This window comes from Ranitomeya variabilis, chromosome 3, assembly GCF_051348905.1.
Source record: "Ranitomeya variabilis isolate aRanVar5 chromosome 3, aRanVar5.hap1, whole genome shotgun sequence".
In the NCBI taxonomy this organism is placed as follows: Eukaryota; Metazoa; Chordata; class Amphibia; order Anura; family Dendrobatidae; genus Ranitomeya; species Ranitomeya variabilis.
Genome location: NC_135234.1, coordinates 470,627,653 through 470,646,838, shown reverse-complemented (window position 1 = coordinate 470,646,838; position 19,186 = coordinate 470,627,653). Strand labels below are relative to the sequence as shown.

The 19,186-nt window shown below is 46.5% G+C and overlaps 2 protein-coding genes across 2 annotated transcripts in view; one reads left to right on the top strand and one right to left on the bottom strand.

Annotated features, from left to right (window-relative positions):
* Nucleotides 1-19,186, bottom strand: part of MRPS9 (mitochondrial ribosomal protein S9) — a 154,960-nt gene that overhangs the window by 28,096 nt on the left and 107,678 nt on the right. The gene's annotated exons all lie outside the window — the stretch shown is intronic.
* Nucleotides 11,105-13,284, top strand: LOC143818319 (uncharacterized). The gene is made up of 2 exons (XM_077299667.1): nt 11,105-11,393; nt 11,834-13,284. The coding sequence occupies exons 1-2, from the start codon at nt 11,266-11,268 to the stop codon at nt 13,176-13,178; spliced, it is 1,473 nt and encodes a 490-aa protein (XP_077155782.1). The 5' UTR covers nt 11,105-11,265; the 3' UTR covers nt 13,179-13,284.

Below are 19,186 nucleotides of genomic sequence, written 5' to 3'. Positions count from 1 at the left end.
GCGACTGCAACAAGAATGGTCACGCTCTGACTGTGGAGACTCCCACCGATTGGCACAATGGGGGGATTCTGGTCTCTTGTGCCAAGTCCCCCATTCTTGTGATTGGAGGTGGTCTCAGCTGATCAGCGCTCTAGGCCAGGAACCTTAGACCAGCCCTATTCACTTAAATAGAACTGTGCTATAGAGTCCCTACACAGCGAGAGGCCAGGGCAAAGTATACTGAAAGAAGCTTTACTACAAATTCCCTGCACTGGGGATGGCCGGGGCACTGCTCACTTGTATGAAGCCATGCCACAGCATGATACAAGCTATTACTTTTAGCAATAGGAGTGAACCGTTACCGCAACCTTTAGTGCACAGTGAGACGGCCGTATAACACGGACGACTATCGCATCGCAATGCTCGGACTGGCCGTCGGCTCTCCTGACCGCAGCGTGACAGCATGCATTTGTATGCAGTGGTCACTCTCAGGTCAGGAGAGCCACCAGCCAGTCCGAGCAATGCTATAGTCCATGTTATACGGTCATCTGACTGACATATCTGATTAACTTTACTGCATCTAACCTTTTTATATATATATATATATATATATATATATATATATATATATATATATATATATATATATATATATATATATATATATATATATATATATACACATACACATACACATACACACACACTAGATGGTGGCCCGATTCCAACGCATCGGGTATTCTAGAATATGTATGTCCACGTAGTATATTGCCCAGCCACGTAGTATATTGCCCAGTTACGTAGTATATTGCCCAGCCACGTAGTATATTGCCCAGCCACGTAGTATATTGCCCAGTGACGTAGTATATTGCCCAGTGACCTAGTATACAGCACAGAGCCAAGTAGTATATTGCACAGCGACGTAGTATACAGCACAGAGCCACGTAGTATATTGCACAGCGACGTAGTATATTGGGCAGTCATGTAGTATATTGCCCAGCTACATAGTATATTGCCCAGCCACGTATGTCACAGGTTAAAAAAAATAAAAATAAACATATACTCACCTTCCGCAGGCGCGTTGTAGTTCTGTCGCCTGTGTTCGGTGCAGGCAGCAGCTTCCGGTCCCAGGGTGTGATGACGTCGCGGTCACGTGATCTGATGATCGCTGCTATGTAGCAGAGCCAATCGAGTTGTGCCAGCTTCTAGCCTCCCATGGAGGCTATTGAAGCATGGCACAAGTAAAAAAAAAATGTTTTTAAAAATATGAAAAAAATATAAAAAATATAAGTTTAAAACACCCCCCTTTCGCCCCATCCTAAATAAAACAATAAAATGAAAATCAAACATACACATATTTGGTATCGCCGCATTCAGAATCGCCTGATCTATCAATAAAAAAAAGCATTAACCTGATCGCTAAACAGCGTAGCGAGAAAAAAATTCGAAACGCCAGAATTACGTTCTTTTGGTCGCCGCGACATTGAATTAAAATGCAATAACGGGCGATCAAAAGAACGTATCTGCACAAAAGTGGTATCATTAAAAACGTCAGCTCGGCACGCAAAAATTAAGCCCTCACCCGACCCCAGATCACGAAAAATGGAGACGCTTCGGGTATCGGAAAATTGCACTTTTTTTTTTTAAGCAAAGTTTTGAATTTTTTTTCACCACTTGGATAAAAAATAACCTAGACATGTTAGGTGTCTATGAACTCGTAATGACCTAGAGAATCACAATGGCAAGTTAGTCTTAGCACTTAGTGAACCTAGCAAAAAAGCCAAACAAAAAACAAGTGTGGGATTGCACTTTTTTTGCAATTTCACTGCACTTGGAATTTTTTTCCCGCTTTCTAGTAAAAGACATGGTAAAACCAATGGTGTCGTTCAAAAGTACAACTCGTCCCGCAAAAAATAAGCCCTCACATGACCATATTGACAGAAAAATAAAAAAGTTATGGCTCTGGGAAGGAGGGAAGTGAAAAACGAAAACGCAAAAACGAAAAAGGGCCGCGACTTGAAGGGGTTAAAGTACTTTAGACTAGGAAGCATGTGTATAAATGCTTTATTTTTATTTGTTTTTAAATAATCAACTTTATTCGAGTATCCATCAAGTATACCAATTCATTGTGTGTTCTTTCAGGAGGACGTCTGACCACTGCGTTCATAGAAAACTATTTAGAAAAATGGTCCCAAACACTCAAACAAAAAGATTCTCCTACTATTTACAACACTTCTATTTTAATACCATGACAGCTGGGCTAAAGAGTCTAATAGCATTACAGAGAGGGGAATGGGCAGTGGGGCTAGCCCTATAACTGTCTCACCCACTTTCCCTACCTTGCCGCGGAGGTTGGCACCCTAATATTGTGATATGGTGCCCCGGCTCACCGTCAGCTCTCCCTCTCTGACCCTATTACGCCCTAAATGTAAGCACCAAAAATATGTGACGAGAAGACAATACTTATGAAAATAAATAAAATAATACCAATGTATATGTATGTAAAAAAATTGCACATCGCAAAAAAGGCCAACAATTAGATGGTTTAAGCATCAGTAGAGCAATTTTGATCACTGTTTAAAAATAAATTGAAAAAACAATTTTTTCCATTAGAGTAGAATTAACAATTAAAACTACAATTTATACAGGCTTACAGTGACCAAACACCACCAAAATATAAATTATTTTGTTAGTATATCAGAAAAATACAATACAAGTCCTTAATGGCGACCATCTCCCATAGGTGTAAATAATGGCCAAAAGGTTTATAGATGACCACAGATTTGTGGCTGACCTCAGATTCCCAATACGGCAATACACATGAAGCACGATGAGTACAAATGGCATCATGGGTATCACGTATAATCAAGATTTATTGGTAACCACAGCGGAGCATTAGAGGCATAATGGGTACAGATAACAGCATGGTCGTCACATCCATATAGTCCCAGAGTGAAAGTAATGATACTTATTGTGTGTAAGGCTACTTTCACACTAGCGTCGGGCACTGCATGTCGCAATGCGTCATTGTGGAGAAAAAACGCATCCTGCAAAGTTGCCCGCAGGATGCGTTTTTCTCCATAGACTTTTATTAGCGACGCATTGCGACGCAGTGCCACACGTCGCAACCGTCGTGCGACGGTTGCGTCGTGTTATGGCGGACCGTCGGCACAAAAAAAGTTACATGTAACGTTTTTTTGCACGTCGTGTCCGCCATTTTCCTCCCCGGACCTTACAATGTGGAAGCAGAAGCGTCGTAAGACTGCTTCCGCTGCCCACATCGGGCATTTTTTTCACAGTATGCGTCGGTACGTCGGACGCCCGTACCGACGCTAGTGTGAAAGCAGCCTAACTGTAAAGTCCTGATATATGAACCATAATTCCAACGCGTTTCTCCCCTCTTATTCTAGGGGTTCATCAGGGGAAATGTGTCACACTGAAAAAAAGAGGGACCACTCAGGCCGGGTCCCACTGGATGCTTAAAAAGGGAACCTGTTGCCCCCAAAATCGAAGGTGAGCTAAGCCCACCAGCATCAGGGGCTTATCTACAGCATTCTGGAATGCTGTAGATAAGCCCCCATGTATCCTAAAACATGAGAAAAAGAGGTTAGATTGTACTCACCCAGGGGCGGTCCCGCTGCAGTCCGGTCCAATGGGTGTCGCGGTCCGGTCCAATGGGTGTCGCGGTCCGGTCCCTCCCATCTTCTTATGATGACGTCCTCTTCTTGTAGTCACGCTGCGGCTCCGGCGCAGGCGTACTTTGTCTGTCCTGTTGAGGGCAGAGCAGTGCACAGTACTTTGCTCTGCCCTCAACAGGACAGATAAGTACGCCTGCGCCAGAGCCGCAGCGTGAAGACAAGAAGAGGACGTCATCGTAAGAAGATGGGAGGCCCCGGACCGGACTGCCCATCGGACCGAGATGCCCCCCCCCCCAGGTGAGTATAATCTAACCTCTTTTTCACATCTTTCAGGTTAAGGTACCTTCACACTAAGCGACTTTACAACGATAACGACAGCGATCCGTGACGTTGCAGCGTCCTGGATAGCGATATCGTTGTGTTTCACACGCAGCAGCGATCAGGATCCTGCTGTGATATCGCTGGTCGTTGCTGAAAGTTCAGAACTTTATTTGGTCGTCAGATCGGCGTGTATCGTCGTGTTTGACAGCAAAAACAACGATGCCAGCGATGTTTTACAATGGTAACCAGGGTAAATATCGGGTTACTAAGCGCAGGGCCGCGCTTAGTAACCCGATATTTACCCTGGTTACCATTGTAAAAGTTAAAAAAAAACAGTACATACTCACCCTCTGATGTCTGTCACGTCCCCCGGCGTCCGCGCTGCTGCTCAGAGCTTCCTGCACTGAGTGTGTCAGTGCCAGCCGGAAAGCAAAGCACAGCGGTGACATCACCGCTGTGCCCTGCTACTGCCGGCGCTTACACAGTGCAGGGAAGCGGACGCCGGGGGACGCGAATGTAAGTATGTACTGTTTGTTTTTTTACAATTAACACTGGTAACCAGGGTAAACACAGTGCAGGGAAGCGGACGCCGGGGGACGCGAATGTAAGTACGTACTGTTTGTTTTTTTTACAATTAAGGCTACTTTCACACACAGCGTATTTGCTGCGTATTTTTACGCGCGTGTATTTTGCTGCTGCTTTACCTGCATTTTTTTACGCAGGCAAAAAACGCAGCTGCTTTCACACACAGCGTTTTTTGCTGCGTTTTTTTCAGCATTGTGTACTGAAAATAAAGTTTGTTTGAAAAAAAAAAAAGGGGAAAAAAAAAAAGTTATTGAGGTCATTTCCTGTCTTTATGACTCAGAATACAATACACACTGGAGTTATCATGTCGATTCTGCCAGCTGCAATGGCCTTGAGCCAAAGACGCCTCAGCAAGCGGAACAGACATCAGCTGGGGTTTACTAACCCCACTGTCACTAACCCCAGGTTACTAGGGCAGGCGTCAGTCAGACGCCCCCCCTCGTAACCCTGTACGGTAAGGGTATGTTCACACGATCCTGATTTCAATCCTTTTTTTTCAGGACAAAAACCGCAGCTCTTGGCAGAAAACGCAGGTGCATTTTTGGTGCGTTTTTGGTGCGGTTTTTAGTGCGGTTTTTTATGCAGTTTTCTCTGCAGATTGTCTGTGTTTGACACAAATAAAGCTTTAACTGCAGTGGGGGAAAAAAAAAAAGAAATGATGTCATTTCCTTGTCCAACCCTTTTCTTCTTCCATCCTCCATTTTGGGACTAAACACCAAAATGAGTGGACGTGTTTTGAATGACAGCGCTCCGCAGAGTGCTGAGCGTAGGCCAGATCACAGCCCGCGGATCCAGCTATTTAAGTCTACGTTCACATTTGCGGTCTGCGCCGCAGCGTCGGGCGCCGCATGCGTCATGCGCCCCTATATTTAACATGGGGGCGCATGGACATGCGTCGCACTTGCGTTTTGCGCCGCATGCGTCACTGCAGCGCACGCATCCGGCCGCAAAGGACGCAGCAAGTTGCATTTTTGCTGCGTCCAAAATCAATCAAAAAAAGGACGCATGCGGCGCACAACGCAAATGTGAACATAGCCTAAGTGCCACGTATTTAAGTGCCACGTATTTAAGTGCCACGTATTTAAGTGCCACGTATTTAAGTGCCACGTGCCACGTATCAAAGTGCCACGTGCCACGTATCAAAGTGCCACGTGCCACATATTTCAGTGCCACGTGCCACGTATCAAAGTGCCACGTGCCACATATTTCAGTGCCACGTGCCACGTATTTAAGTGACACGTGCCACGTATCAAAGTGCCACGTATCACGCATTTCAGTGCCACGTATTTAAGTGACACGTATCACGTATAAGTGCCACGTGTCACGTATTTAATTGCCACGTATTTAAGTTCCACGTATCAAGATTTTCCATGGAGAACAGACACATCCAGAGATATGTCTGCTCTCCACGGCTGCAGCAACACACTGACAGGAGCCATAGTTCCTGTCGGTGTGTCACTGCGCATGCGCGAGCGAGTTTACCGGCGGTCATTGACCCCGGCACTCTCGCTTAACGGCAGTGCTGCGTGGGAAAGTTCAACGCAGCTGTACTGCTGTTAACCGAGACGCCGGAGCCATTGAACTCCGGAACAGTACGCGATACACTGCTAGGAGCTTCGCTCCTGGCAGTGTATCGCCGGAGAGCAGGGGATCGGCGTGGGACACTCGTTTTATGGATTCTGCGGACAGGGAGTATGAATTTGGTTTATTATTTTTGGATTTTTTCCTGGAGGATCGAGGGCTTCGCCTACAAGTGTGCTGTTGGTGAGTATATACTCTATGTTATGTGTTGTATGTACTGTACTGTGTGTCATGTATGTGTATTGTGTGTAGGTGTTTTGTGTAACTTTACAATTGTGCTAAGTCGCCGGACACAGGGACAACTCTCCCATCCTAATACCGGATGGGAGTAGTAGTCCCATACGGCGACTTAGCACAATGGTGGACTCCATGCTGCTTCACTGGGGGGCGGGGGCTTCCCTCTTCCTGTCCGACGTCACGTCCGGTCCTGGGTGTCAACCCCTCCGTACAAAGACGCCGACACCCAGGACAAAGGCGCTGTGTGTGGACGGTAATATGGGGCCCTATGGGGATACGCAGACATGCCGCTGCGTAAAGAATTGACATGTCAATTCTTTTTACGCCGGCGTGTTTGCAGACAAAAGCGCCGCGTTTTTTTGCGGTGTGTCTGAACGGCAAAGTGAATTTCTCATTCACTTTGCCGGCAGACGAAAATGACATTGCGCATTTTTGAAAAGCGCCCGCAAAATAGCGCTCAAAAATGCGCTATGTCTGAAAGTAGCCTAACACTGGTAACCAGGGTAAACATCGGGTTACTAAGCGCGGCCCTGCGCTTAGCAACCCGATGTTTACCCTGGTTACCCGGGGACTTCGGCATCGTTGGTCGCTGGAGAGCTGTCTGTGTGACAGCTCTCCAGCGACCAAACAGCGACGCTGCAGCGATCGGCATCGTTGTCGATATCGCTGCAGCGTCGCTTAGTGTGAAGGTACCTTTACATCGGGGGCTTATCTACAGCTTCCAGGATGCTGTAGATAAGCCCCTGAGGCTGGTGGGCTTAGCTCACCTTCAATTTTAGGGGTGACAGGTTCCCTTTAAAAAGGGGTATTTCCATCTCGAAGATCCCACCCCAATATGTAGTAGGTGTAATAATAATAATATTAGCAAATACCTCCAATTAGAAATGTGGTATAGTTCTTCCGATTCACTATGTCACTTACCCAATGTGCAGGACATGGCATTAGCTAAGGTATCTATTGAATTCCTAAGCTACCGTTATGGCCTGCACATGAGGTAAGCGACATGTAACATACTTCTTCTGGTAACCTACAGTTATATGAAAAAGTTTGGGCACCCCTATTAATCTTAAGCTTAATGTTTTATAAAAATTGTTTTTTTTTTTGCAACAGCTATTTCAGTTTCATATATCTAATAACTGTTGGACACAGTAATGTTTCTGCCTTGAAATTAGGTTTATTGTACTAACAGAAAATGTGCAATCTGCATTTAAACAATATTTGACAGGTGCATAAGTATTGGCACCTCACCAGAAAAGTGACATTAATATTTATTAGATCCTCCTTTTGCAAAAATAACAGCCTCTAGTCGCTTTCTGTAGCTTTTAATGAGTTCCTGGATCCTGGATGAAGGTATTTTTGACCATTCCTCTTTACAAAACAATTCCAGTTCAGTTAAGTTTGATGGTCGCCGAGCATGGACAGCCCTCTTCAAATGATCCCACAGATGTTCAATGATATTCAGGTCTGGGGACTGGGATGGCCATTCCAGAACAGTGTAATTGTTCCTCTGCATGAATGCCTGAGTAGATTTGGAGCGGTGTTTTGGATCATTGTCTTGCTGAAAGATCCATCCCCTGCGTAACTTTAACTTTGTCACTGATTCATGAACATTATTGTCAAGAATCTGCTGATACTGAGAGGAATCCATGCGTCCCTCAACTTTCACAAGATTCCCGATGCCGGCATTGGCCACACAGCCCCAAAGCATGATGGAACCTCCACCAAATTTTACTGTGGGTAGCAAGTGTTTTTCTTGGAATGCTGTTTTTTTGCCGCCATGCATAACGCCTTTTTGTATGACCAAACAACTCAATCTTGGTTTCATCAGTCCACAGCGCCTTCTTCCAAAAAGAAATTGGCTTCTCCAAATGTGATTTTGCATACCTCAGCCGACTGTGTGTGGCGTGCTTGCAGAAACGGCTTCTTTCGCATCACTCTCCCATACAGCTTCTCCTTGTGCAAAGTGCGTTGTATAGTTGACCGATGCACAGTGACACCATCTGCAGCAAGTTGATGCTGCAGCTCTCTGGAGGTGGTCTGAGGATTGTCCTTGACTGATCTCACCATTCTTCTTCTCTGCCTTTCTGATGTTTTTCTTGGCCTGCCACTTCTGGCCTTAACAAGAACTGTACCCTGTGTTCTTCCATTTCCTTACTATGTTCCTCACAGTGGAAATTGACAGGTTAAATCTCTGAGACAGCTTTTTGTATCCTTCCCCTGAACAACTATGTTGAATAATCTTTGTTTTCAGATCATTTGACAGTTGTTTTGAGGAGCCCATGATGCCACTCTTCAGACGAGATTCAAACAAGAGAACAACTTGCAAGTGGCCACTTTAAGTAGCTTTTCTCATGATTGCATACACCTGGCTATGAAGTTCAAAGCTCATTGAGGTTACAAAACCAAAAAAAGTGCTTTAGTAAGTCAGTAAAAAGTAGGTAGGAGTCAGAGGCGTAGCTAGGGTTTCAGCTTAAGGGGGGCGAAACATCTGAGTGGGCCCCTAACCAGCTAACCCTGATTACAGCTATGGTTGCGCACTTATTGTGAATATAGGGGAACCTCAGAATATGACCCTGCTGTTATTGAAAATAAATCTATATACAAAAACGAACATTGACTTTACCAGCATATTGGACCATATGCACAATAATAATGTCCCCTAAGTTCCCTCATGTACTGCTCCATTATACACACTATTGTGAACTTAAAGCTTCCCTATACACAGTATAAGGCCCCCACAGCTCCCCTATACACCGTATGATGTTCCCACTGCTCCCCTCTACACAGTATGATCCCACTGCTCCCCTCTACACAGTATGAGCCCAATGCTCCCCTATACACAGTATATTGCTGACAGAACTCCACTATAGAAAGTATAATGCCTCCCAGAGCTCCCCTTTATACAGTGGGCCAACAGCTCCCATATGCACAATATGCATTCAAAGTTCCCTATACACAGTGTGATGGGCCCGCAGCTCCCGTCAAACAGTATGATGTCCCTCACCGTTCCCCAGCTCCTTTATACACAGTATGATGGGCCCACAGCTCCTTTATACACAGTATGATGGGCCCGCAGCTCCCTTATACACAGTATGATGGGCCCACAGCTCCCTTATACACAGTATGATGGGCCCACAGCTCACTAGTACACAGTATGGTGGGCCCGCAGCTCCCTTATACACAGTATGATGGGCCTGCAGCTTCCGTATACACAGTATGATGGGCCCGCAGCTCCCTTATACACAGTATGATGAGCCCACAGCTCACTTATACACAGTATGATGGGCCCACAGCTTCCTTATACACAGTATGATTGGCCCACAGCTTCCTTATACACAGTATGATGGGCCCGCAGCTTCCTTATACACAGTATGATGGGCCCGCAGCTTCCTTATACACAGTATGATGGGCCCGCAGCTCACTTATACACAGTATGATGGGCCCGCAGCTCCCTTATACACAGTATGATGGGCCCGCAGCTTCCTTATACACAGTATGATGGGCCCGCAGCTTCCTTATACACAGTATGATGGGCCTGCAGCTCCCTTAGGCCGCTTTCACATTTGCGGTTGTGTCCGCAGCGTTTCTTCCGCAAATATCTGCATGCGTTGTGTATTCCTATCTTTAACATTATCGACGCATGCGTTTTTCTATGTTCGCGTTTTGCCGCGTTTGACGACGCATGCGTCGTCTAGCCGTCTGCGTCTTGGCGCGGAAATGCAACATGTAGTAATTTTTAGAGGCGTCAATTTGCCGCCTGGAAACGTATGCGGCTGATTGCGCAAGGTTTGCGCCCAAAAAACGCATTGTAGTCTATGTAAACGCATGCGTTTTTCAGTACATGCGTTTGCTTGCGTTTGCCGACGCATGCGTCTCAATTGAGAAAAACATGTCTAGACACTGATAAGCCACCCCCCACATACAAGGTGATAAAGGGAGGTAGTGGACATTTGCAGGTCACTAGTCAGCAGACTGCCTTGCAGACGAGACGCCCCACAGCCCCTTGGATCAGCAAACAAGCCTCAGAACTATGTGAGTATATCCTATCCAATGCATTTCTTTTCTATAATCTGTGTCTATGTGCCCTAATTTCTGTCATTCCTTTCTTTCTGCACACATCAGAATGTCTGCTTCTTCTGATGAGGAAACGCCTGGGCCTGCACAAGGGGAACATGTCAGCGAAGTGAGTATTCACCTCCTCAGATTGTATTCACTGTCACATCTACACATATGACAATGTATATTTTCCCTTTTTCAGACCACTTCTTCTACAGCGGAAGAGACTGGGCAGGAGACTGGGCAGGAGCAGCGTAGTCATGGCCGGGCAAGACGGCGGCATCGTGTAAGTATAGCTGGCTGAATGTGTATTGTATCCTCACTTTATAATTCTTGAATCTTCATTTCTTTCTACTTCTCTCTTTCTTTCCCTTTTGCTTCAGCACCAGTGTTTTTTTTTACTTCAATATTCATGCCATTCCTCTGATTCTGTTTTCTGTCTTCCGTATGTGAACGCCTCCTATATTAATGTACTTTTTGTTGTTAGGTTCCAGAGGAGGATGAGGACCTAATTGAGAATGAACACCTCATCTCCCTGGTTCACGAGCGAGTCGCATTGTGGGACACCCAGGATCCACTGCACGCCAACAATGTGACGATCCGGAGGCTTTGGAATGAGGTGGCTGCAGCGTTGTGGGATGGCTGGGCCAATGCCCCGGCTCGGGTCCGTTCTGCATTTGCTAAGTATCGCAATGCAGTGTGATGTAGTCAATACCTTGGCCATGCTCACACAACTGTGTATGATGTGAGAAAGTCATTACTTTTTCACAGCACATACAGTTGTGTGACCATGGTCAAAAGACCATTGTCCTAACTATTATGTTTTGTTTTGTCAACAGTGTCAAAAGTGAAAACACGTTGGAGATCGATGAAGGACCGCTTCAACAAGGACCTGCGCCAAGAGAGCCGGCTTCCAAGTGGTTCTGCAGCAAGGATACGCAAATACAAGTACCACCGCATCCTTGCGTTTTTGAGACCAGTCCTTGCACGAAGAACGTAAGTATATTGGTTAAAAAAGAAAAAAAAATGGTGTATAATGCAATTTGTTGTTGGTCATTATTTCCCATCAGTATTTGTAATCCGAAACCTTGATTGATTGATAGATGCAGCAGTGGGGTACGTGTTCTTTGAATACTTTCCCTCACATAGTTCCTCTCCAGGTTTTGGCATACCAATACCTTGTATAGAGATATGGCTTGTATTGTCTCCATCGTCTCTTCATAGTTTACATCAGTTTTTTTAATCCCCAAGGACTGGTCGATGCATGCAGAAGTATAGCATGTTGTTTTATGAAACTTTTATTCCTACTGTTGAACTCCTGGCTTGCAAATTCTGATGTAAAATTCACTACAAATAGTAGTGTGACCTTTCCCTATCTGAATGTGTATCTAACTGTTCAGTTATCTTTTTGTAAATGTTTTTTTTTTTTTCCGCAGCACTTGGAGCTCCACTGTTGGCCCAGGTTCTGGAGCGGTCCTTCATCAGTCAGCCACGGACCCGTCCCAGCCATCCTCCAGCGCTGCAGCAAGTGGGCCTGCCACACAACCTGGAGACCAGGAAGCTGGTCCATTAGGTGTTCCCCTTCCCCAGTCCTCTGCCTCTAGCCAATTTTTTATGGGCTCCTCCCGGCAGCGGCAGAGGGCCGCGGACAGGTCACTCATGCCCGAGTTTTTGCACTTGAGCTCGGTCTTCCATGAGGGACTCAAGGCGATGGGTGACCGACTGGATACTGCCATTAGTCATATGAGCACACGTATCCAGGAGGTAACCACAGCCCTTGCCCAAGTGAAAGCCGACCTCCAGAGGCCAGCACATCATTTTTTTAATCAGATAGAACAGGGCATGTCGGAACACCTTAGTCCTGAGCTCCAGATTACTGTTATGCAGGCCTGCAATGCTGCTTACGTGCAGGCTATGCAGCAGAGTCGGTATTTTCAGCAGACAGTGGGGACATTTCCAACAGTGCCCACACTGTCACGCTTTACATCAATGCCGACATCTGCTGCATACCACTGCACGGCCACCTCCATTCCAAACACTTCCGGACCGTATTATAGCACCACCACCATGCCCAGTGCAGTGGGTCAGCCCACCGCCACCACCATGACAACTGCTGCTCCTGCTTGGGCCTCCTCCACTGCCACCAGCATGCTGCCGCCGCCGGACCCTGCCCTGGTGTTTCCTGGCACCACCACTACCAGACTGCCGTTGCCGGACCCTGCCCTGGCGTTCTCTGGCACCACCACTACCAGACTGCCGTTGCCGGACCCTGCCCTGGCGTTCTCTGGCACCACCACTACCAGACTGCCGTTGCCGGACCCTGCCCTGGCGTTCTCTGGCACCACCACTACCAGACTGCCGTTGCCGGACCCTGCCCTGGCGTTCTCTGGCACCACCACTACCAGACTGCCGTTGCCGGACCCTGCCCTGGCGTTCTCTGGCACCACCACTACCAGACTGCCGTTGCCGGACCCTGCCCTGGCGTTCCCTGCCACCACGACAACGTGCCCGCGCAAAACAAGGAAGGGGAAAGGCAAAAAAAAACAAAAAACCATAGCTATCCCTCCCCCCTCACCTCCCAATGTGTCTGTAATGTCTGGTTTGTCTCACCCTTCCAGTGTGTCTCAACCCTCTCATGTGTCTAGCCCTATCCCTGAATATCCTGACCCCAGTAGTTTCATAGCGCCTTCTCCTGCCACCCCTATGTCGGCTACAGTAAGCCAGACCTCACTACTCAACACCCCACAATATCGGCACTCAACCCCAAGCAGGCGCAGTTAATTTTTTGGTTTGTGTGTGTTTAATAAACCTGTGTTTTTTGCCCCAATAAGGTTTGGTTAATTGTGTATTTCGCCACCGTCACCACACAGCATGCGCCAATAACAAATTATGCGTCAAACACTTTTTTTGGGGCCACCTCCAACCTCCAGTACCTACTTAGCAGAACACTGAAGCTTCTTTCTGTTTACTCCGTGACTTTTGGTCGCACACAGAAGACAAAATGGTGGTAATACACAGCACAACTATACTCAACAGGTCCTTTCTTATCCGAAACATTATTTATGACCCCTGACCTGCTGATTTTAGAAATGCATTGTATTACCTCCATTTTATCTTATTGGTACATATACATATATTTCACACAAAGTGAAGGAACAATGTACATGGCATATCAATACTCACCCGGACAAGTGTCAGGAAAAATGAATTCAAGAGCAAATAGCATCATGAATTCATTAGTTCAGACACCTGACTTGATGACTATAGATCTCTGGTGTAGGCTGCCATCACACTGTCAGTATTCGCTCTGTATTTTACAGCACTATTTGTAAGCCTAAACCTGGAGTGGAACTATGTGAGGAAAAGTACATTAAACAGATATGCACCACTAAAAGAATTTAACTACCGCTCCTGGTTTAGGCTTACAAATACTGATGTTAAGTACTGGACAAATACTGCGACAATAACGGACATCGTCTATACAGTCTGCGGCAAAAAGCTAATGGTGAACCAAGACAGGACTCACGTCAACAACCTAAGCCCAAAAACCCAAAGTGGTTTGTTAAGGAAATAGATAGGAGACATGGTGAAGAAAGTAAATCACAATTATTTTATTTGAAAAAACATTAACATTCCAAACATAAATTTGCAGACCCGAAACCAGCAGTACATTTCACACCATATTTTCCTGCCATGGCACACGTCCAATGTCAGAATCAAAAAACGCTGCAAATTGGTCCCGCATGTGGCCTACTTCAACTGTTGACCGCAGCGGGTGATGACGGTAATCAGGCAAAGGGTTGGCAACAGGTTCATCAAGTTCTATGGTGGGTCGCTCCTTAGCCAGAATGAAATTGTGGAGAACCACACAGGCTTTAACTACCTCATCCACTGTCTCCATTTTTAGATTTATTGCAGTTGCTAGAATGCGCCATTTGGACACCATAATCCCAAAGGCACACTCTACTGTTCTGCGTGCCCTGGTTAGTCTGTAGTTGTAGATCCGTTTTGTGCGGTTCAAGTCCCGACTTGAATAGGGCTTCAGGAGATTTTCACTCATCTGAAAGGCCTCATCCCCAACCATTACAAATGGCAGCGGTGGGCCTTGAGTGTAGGGGAGTGGTCGTGGCTGTGGGAAATTAAAATTTTTGCCATAAACACGTCGGCCCATATCAGAGGTTTTAAAAGTCTGTGAATCGTTGCCACGGCCAAAAGCACCAATGTCCACAGCAATGAAGCGACAGTCCGCATCGGCTATTGCCATAAGAACTACTGAAAAATATTTTTTGTAGTTGAAGAACTGTGATCCCGTTCTGGCTGGTTTGGTAATCCGGATGTGCTTCCCATCCACCGCACCCAAACAGTTGGGAAAATCACAAACAGTCCAAAATTTGTCAGCAATTTCTTTCCACATGTCCTCCGTGGGTATGGGTATAAATTCCTCACGGAGAATGGTCCATAAAGCCCGGCAGGTTTCAAAAACAATTCCGGACAGCGTGGAAATCCCAAGGCGGTACTGGAAATGAAGGGATGACAAGCTCTCTCCAGTTGCAAGAAATCTGTAGTAAGAATAAATAATTTACAAAATAGGCAAAAAAACATCAGACCTGCAAAAAATTTTGGTTAGCTTTTGTTTAGAATTATTACGTACCTTAAGGTAACCAGGAGACGTTCCTCTGGTGGAATGGCTCTACGGAGCTGTGTGTCCTGTCTCCGGATGGCTCCTTGGACACGATCAAGCAAATCCCGGAAAGAGTCTTGTGACATCCTGGTATATTCTGGGAATTTTTCTGGGTTCTCATTGAGCTCGCCATACAGGGTGTGATATGTACCACGGCTCTCCCGCAGTTCTACAATGGGGTGTTGCCAAAACCGCCTACGCCTTGTCCTTCTCTGTCTTTCCCGGTTTCGGTGTTGTTCCCAAGCAAACGCACATGCCAGAAAAATCTTGATGCTCAGATCCAGTTTAAAGTAATAGCTATCCATGTGAAGATCCATCTTGTCACAGGACACAGGAGCAAAATCTGAAGATTTCAGCTGTCCTAGGGTCTATATATAGATTTCACATAATACACGCCCTCTGTAGTCCCATTGGCTGGTTCTTGCATCTAGAATTTTTCTCTGGTAAAATTTTGCGACATGCGCACAAAAAACGCAAACGCATAGAAAACGCAAGCAAAAGCATGTAAACGCTGCGTTTTAATGACGCATGCGGTAACCGTAAGCGTTTTAAAAAAGCTGCGTTTACACGCGTTTTCATGCGTTTTTCGTGTCCTTGCGTTTGCGGATTAAACGCTGCAGATTCAAACGCTAATGTGAAAGTAGCCTTAAACACAGTATGATGGACTCACAGCTCCCTTATACACAGTATGATGGGCCCACAGCTCCCTTATACACAGTATGATGGACCCCCAGCTCCCTTAAACACAGTATGATGGACTCACAGCTCCCTTATACACAGTATGATGGGCCCGCAGCTCCCTTATACACAGTATGATGGGCCCGCAGCTCCCATATACACAGTATGATGGACTCACAGCTCCCTTATACACAGTATGATGGACTCACAGCTCCCTTATACACAGTATGATGGGCCCACAGCTCCCTTATACACAGTATGATGGGCCCGCAGCTCCCATATACACAGTATGATGGACTCACAGCTCCCTTATACACAGTATGATGGACTCACAGCTCCCTTATACACAGTATGATGGACTCACAGCTCCCTTATACACAGTATGATGGACTCACAGCTCCCTTATACACAGTATGATGGACTCACAGCTCCCTTATACACAGTATGATGGACTCGCAGCTCCCTTATACACAGTATGATGGGCCCGCAGCTCCCTTATACACAGTATGATGGACTCACAGTTCCCTTATACACAGTATGATGGGCCCGCAGCTCCCTTATACACAGTATGATGGACTCACAGTTCCCTTATACACAGTATGATGGACTTACAGCTCCCTTATACACAGTATGATGGGCCCGCAGCTCCCGTATACACAGTATGATGGGCCCGCAGCTCCCTTATACACAGTATGATGGACCCGCAGCTCCCTTATACACAGTATGATGGACCCGCAGCTCCCTTATACACAGTATGATGGACTCACAGCTCCCTGTCATGATTTGGATGTCCTGGCCATTTACTCATCCTCCGGCGTATTCACTATTTTGTGGCACTGCTGCAGTGCCGCTGCTCAAACTTGTGAGCGCAGCTTCTGACAGGCCAGAAGTTAGAACCTATGTCACAAGAACTCAATGTAAGACTATGAGGCTATGTGCACTTGTTGCGGATTCGTGTGCAGGTTTACCGTGTATTTCCTGCGGTTTTTGTGCAGATTTCACCTGCGTTTTTACACCTGCGGAATCCTATACACGATCAGATGTAAAACGCTGCGGAATACGCAAAAGAATTGACATGCTGCGGAAAATACAATGCAGCGTTTCCGCGCGGTATTTTCCGCACCATGTGCACTGTGGATTTAGTTTTCCATAGGTTTACATGGTACTGTAAACCAGACGGAAAACTGCTGTGAATCTGCAGCGGCTAATCCGCACCGTGTGCACATAGCCTGAGAGGGAGAAAGAGGCCAGAACGAGGCTCCCACAGACTCACATTGATTAGTGACCTCTGCGCTGCTCCATGAAACACTGGAGCCTCGGACAGGCCACAAACTGCAGGAGACGGAGCCGAGCGGAGACTAAAACAGATGAAAACGCCAGAAGGTGAGTATCAGACAGGGGGTAGGGAACGTGGATTGTCAGCACCGCTCCAGCAATGAAATATAAAATAATGCTGGAGTGGTGCTGTAAATGTGACGCAGCTCTTGGTTACTGTATGGGGGCTCCTTATACTAATACTCATAAAAGACCCAGGTGGTACGTATCAAAAGCCCCCTACCCCCCATCTCCAGCCTCCCCAGACAGCAAATATTACGTGATGGAGTACATATAATATCAGAACTAAACATTATAATATTCAGCCCCCAGTGACCTGTCCCCCCTCCCCCACTTCAGCCCCAATACCCCCATCATCTCACATCTACCCCTCAGTGCCCTGACCCACCTCACCCACCTTCTGCCCTCACAACCCCCAAATGGTCTCACATTCACCCCTCACTACCCTGTCCCCCCTCCCCCACAGTACCCCCATGGTCTCACATTCACCCCCCAGTTCCCTGTCCCCCCTCACTCACTTTCCGCCCCCACAATACCCCAACGGTTTCACAGTGACATACCTGAATTTAATAAACCTAATAAGTTCCATCCCCTAAACCAAGGAATTCCCTCCTGGCCAGCAGAGGGCTTACCTCTATGCCATGAAATATATAAACCTATAAACGATATGCTGGGTTACAAGGTGGAAATAACACTAATGAATAGCAAAAAAGCAACCAAGCAAAAAGAGGTACAAAAACTGAAATAAATTTTTATTTAAGTAACAAATACACAAATAATTAAACATAGACAAAAACAGTGGAAGGGGAGAGAAAGCATGCCAATGAATACCCACAGCCAGCAAGATGTTATAGGTGGCTGGGAAAGGACACAACAAATCCAGATGACCTGAACTCACTACTGCCGGAAAAACGCCCAAAAATAACGATCAAAATAGATGCTGAATTAACAAACTGAGCATAAAAGAATTATGCCCAGAAAAAAACAATAATAATGATGTCAATTACCGCTGAAGAGCATTTCCAAAAAGCTAAGATAAATGCTGCAATGGCAAATGAATCCAAGGGATAGCTCCAGCAATCAAGTGCCATTAAAGCCTATGCAAATTCAGGATAGGGCAAGTGTAACCGGCGCCTAACCACCATTCCTAGGCATAGTGTACATATACTGGACGGATAGCCAATATTTTACCTTGGGACATGGCGGGCACCGGGCTCCGGCGTGGTGTAGTGCAGACAGGAGAGGGCCTCGACGTACGTTTCGCCGAGCAGGCTTCGTCAGGAGGCGTGGCTAAGTGTTGGAAGGGTTGAACAATATATATGAGTAGGTATGAATGTAATGGCCAATCGGCGCACATCCATCATGATGCGGGAACGCCCGGCCACCGGATGCAGCGGCGCACCACGGGGTATGGGCGGGAGGACTGTACGTCATCACCGCCCATCTCCGCGGCAACGCCGCAAACATCCGGCAGGCCGGGCGCACCACAGCGCATGCGTGGAGTGCGCACAAGCCTGAAAATGGATAATGGTAGGTAGAAATGGGACCCATGCGCAGAATAAATGGCATGTGCCCGTGGTGGTGAGGAAATCCCCGAACGGTGCGTGCGCGTGCGCGGCACGGAGCTTCGGGCGGACGTCATATCCGCCCGTCTCCCCGGCAACGCCGCAAACACCCAACTCGAACGGGCAGACACCTACACCCACACAGGGCAACCACCGAAAGGACGGCCGCCGCGATGGAGGAATAGAACTGCACTGGCCAATGGTGTCAAATCATGGGATGCTGCGGGACGGACCAACATATTATTCCCAAATAGGGGACTATTCAATAAGGTGCATTAAAAGGTAATTAGAATGCTATGGATTCAGTGGGAAGCAAAGTAAAAACAGCTGAATCTATTGGAACAGCATATGACAAAACAGGGAGCATACAAAAGTATACTTGTGCACCTAAAATGCAATTAGTAGCCGCCCATATATGAATTTACAGCTACCCAAGACACATATGGTAAATTAGGACAGTATATAACAAAAAAAGGGGAAGGCATACAAAGGTGTGAATATACACCCAAATACTATAATTGATGGCCGCC

What these genes read in the sequence shown, in the direction of transcription:
- LOC143818319 (XM_077299667.1), top strand. Translation starts at nt 11,266, where the DNA reads ATGAAGGACCGCTTCAACAAGGACCTGCGCCAAGAGAGCCGGCTTCCA. An exon ending in CCAGTCCTTGCACGAAGAAC is followed by an intron (nt 11,394 to 11,833) that starts GTAAGTATATTG and finishes TTTTTTCCGCAG; the next exon opens with CACTTGGAGCTCCACTGTTG.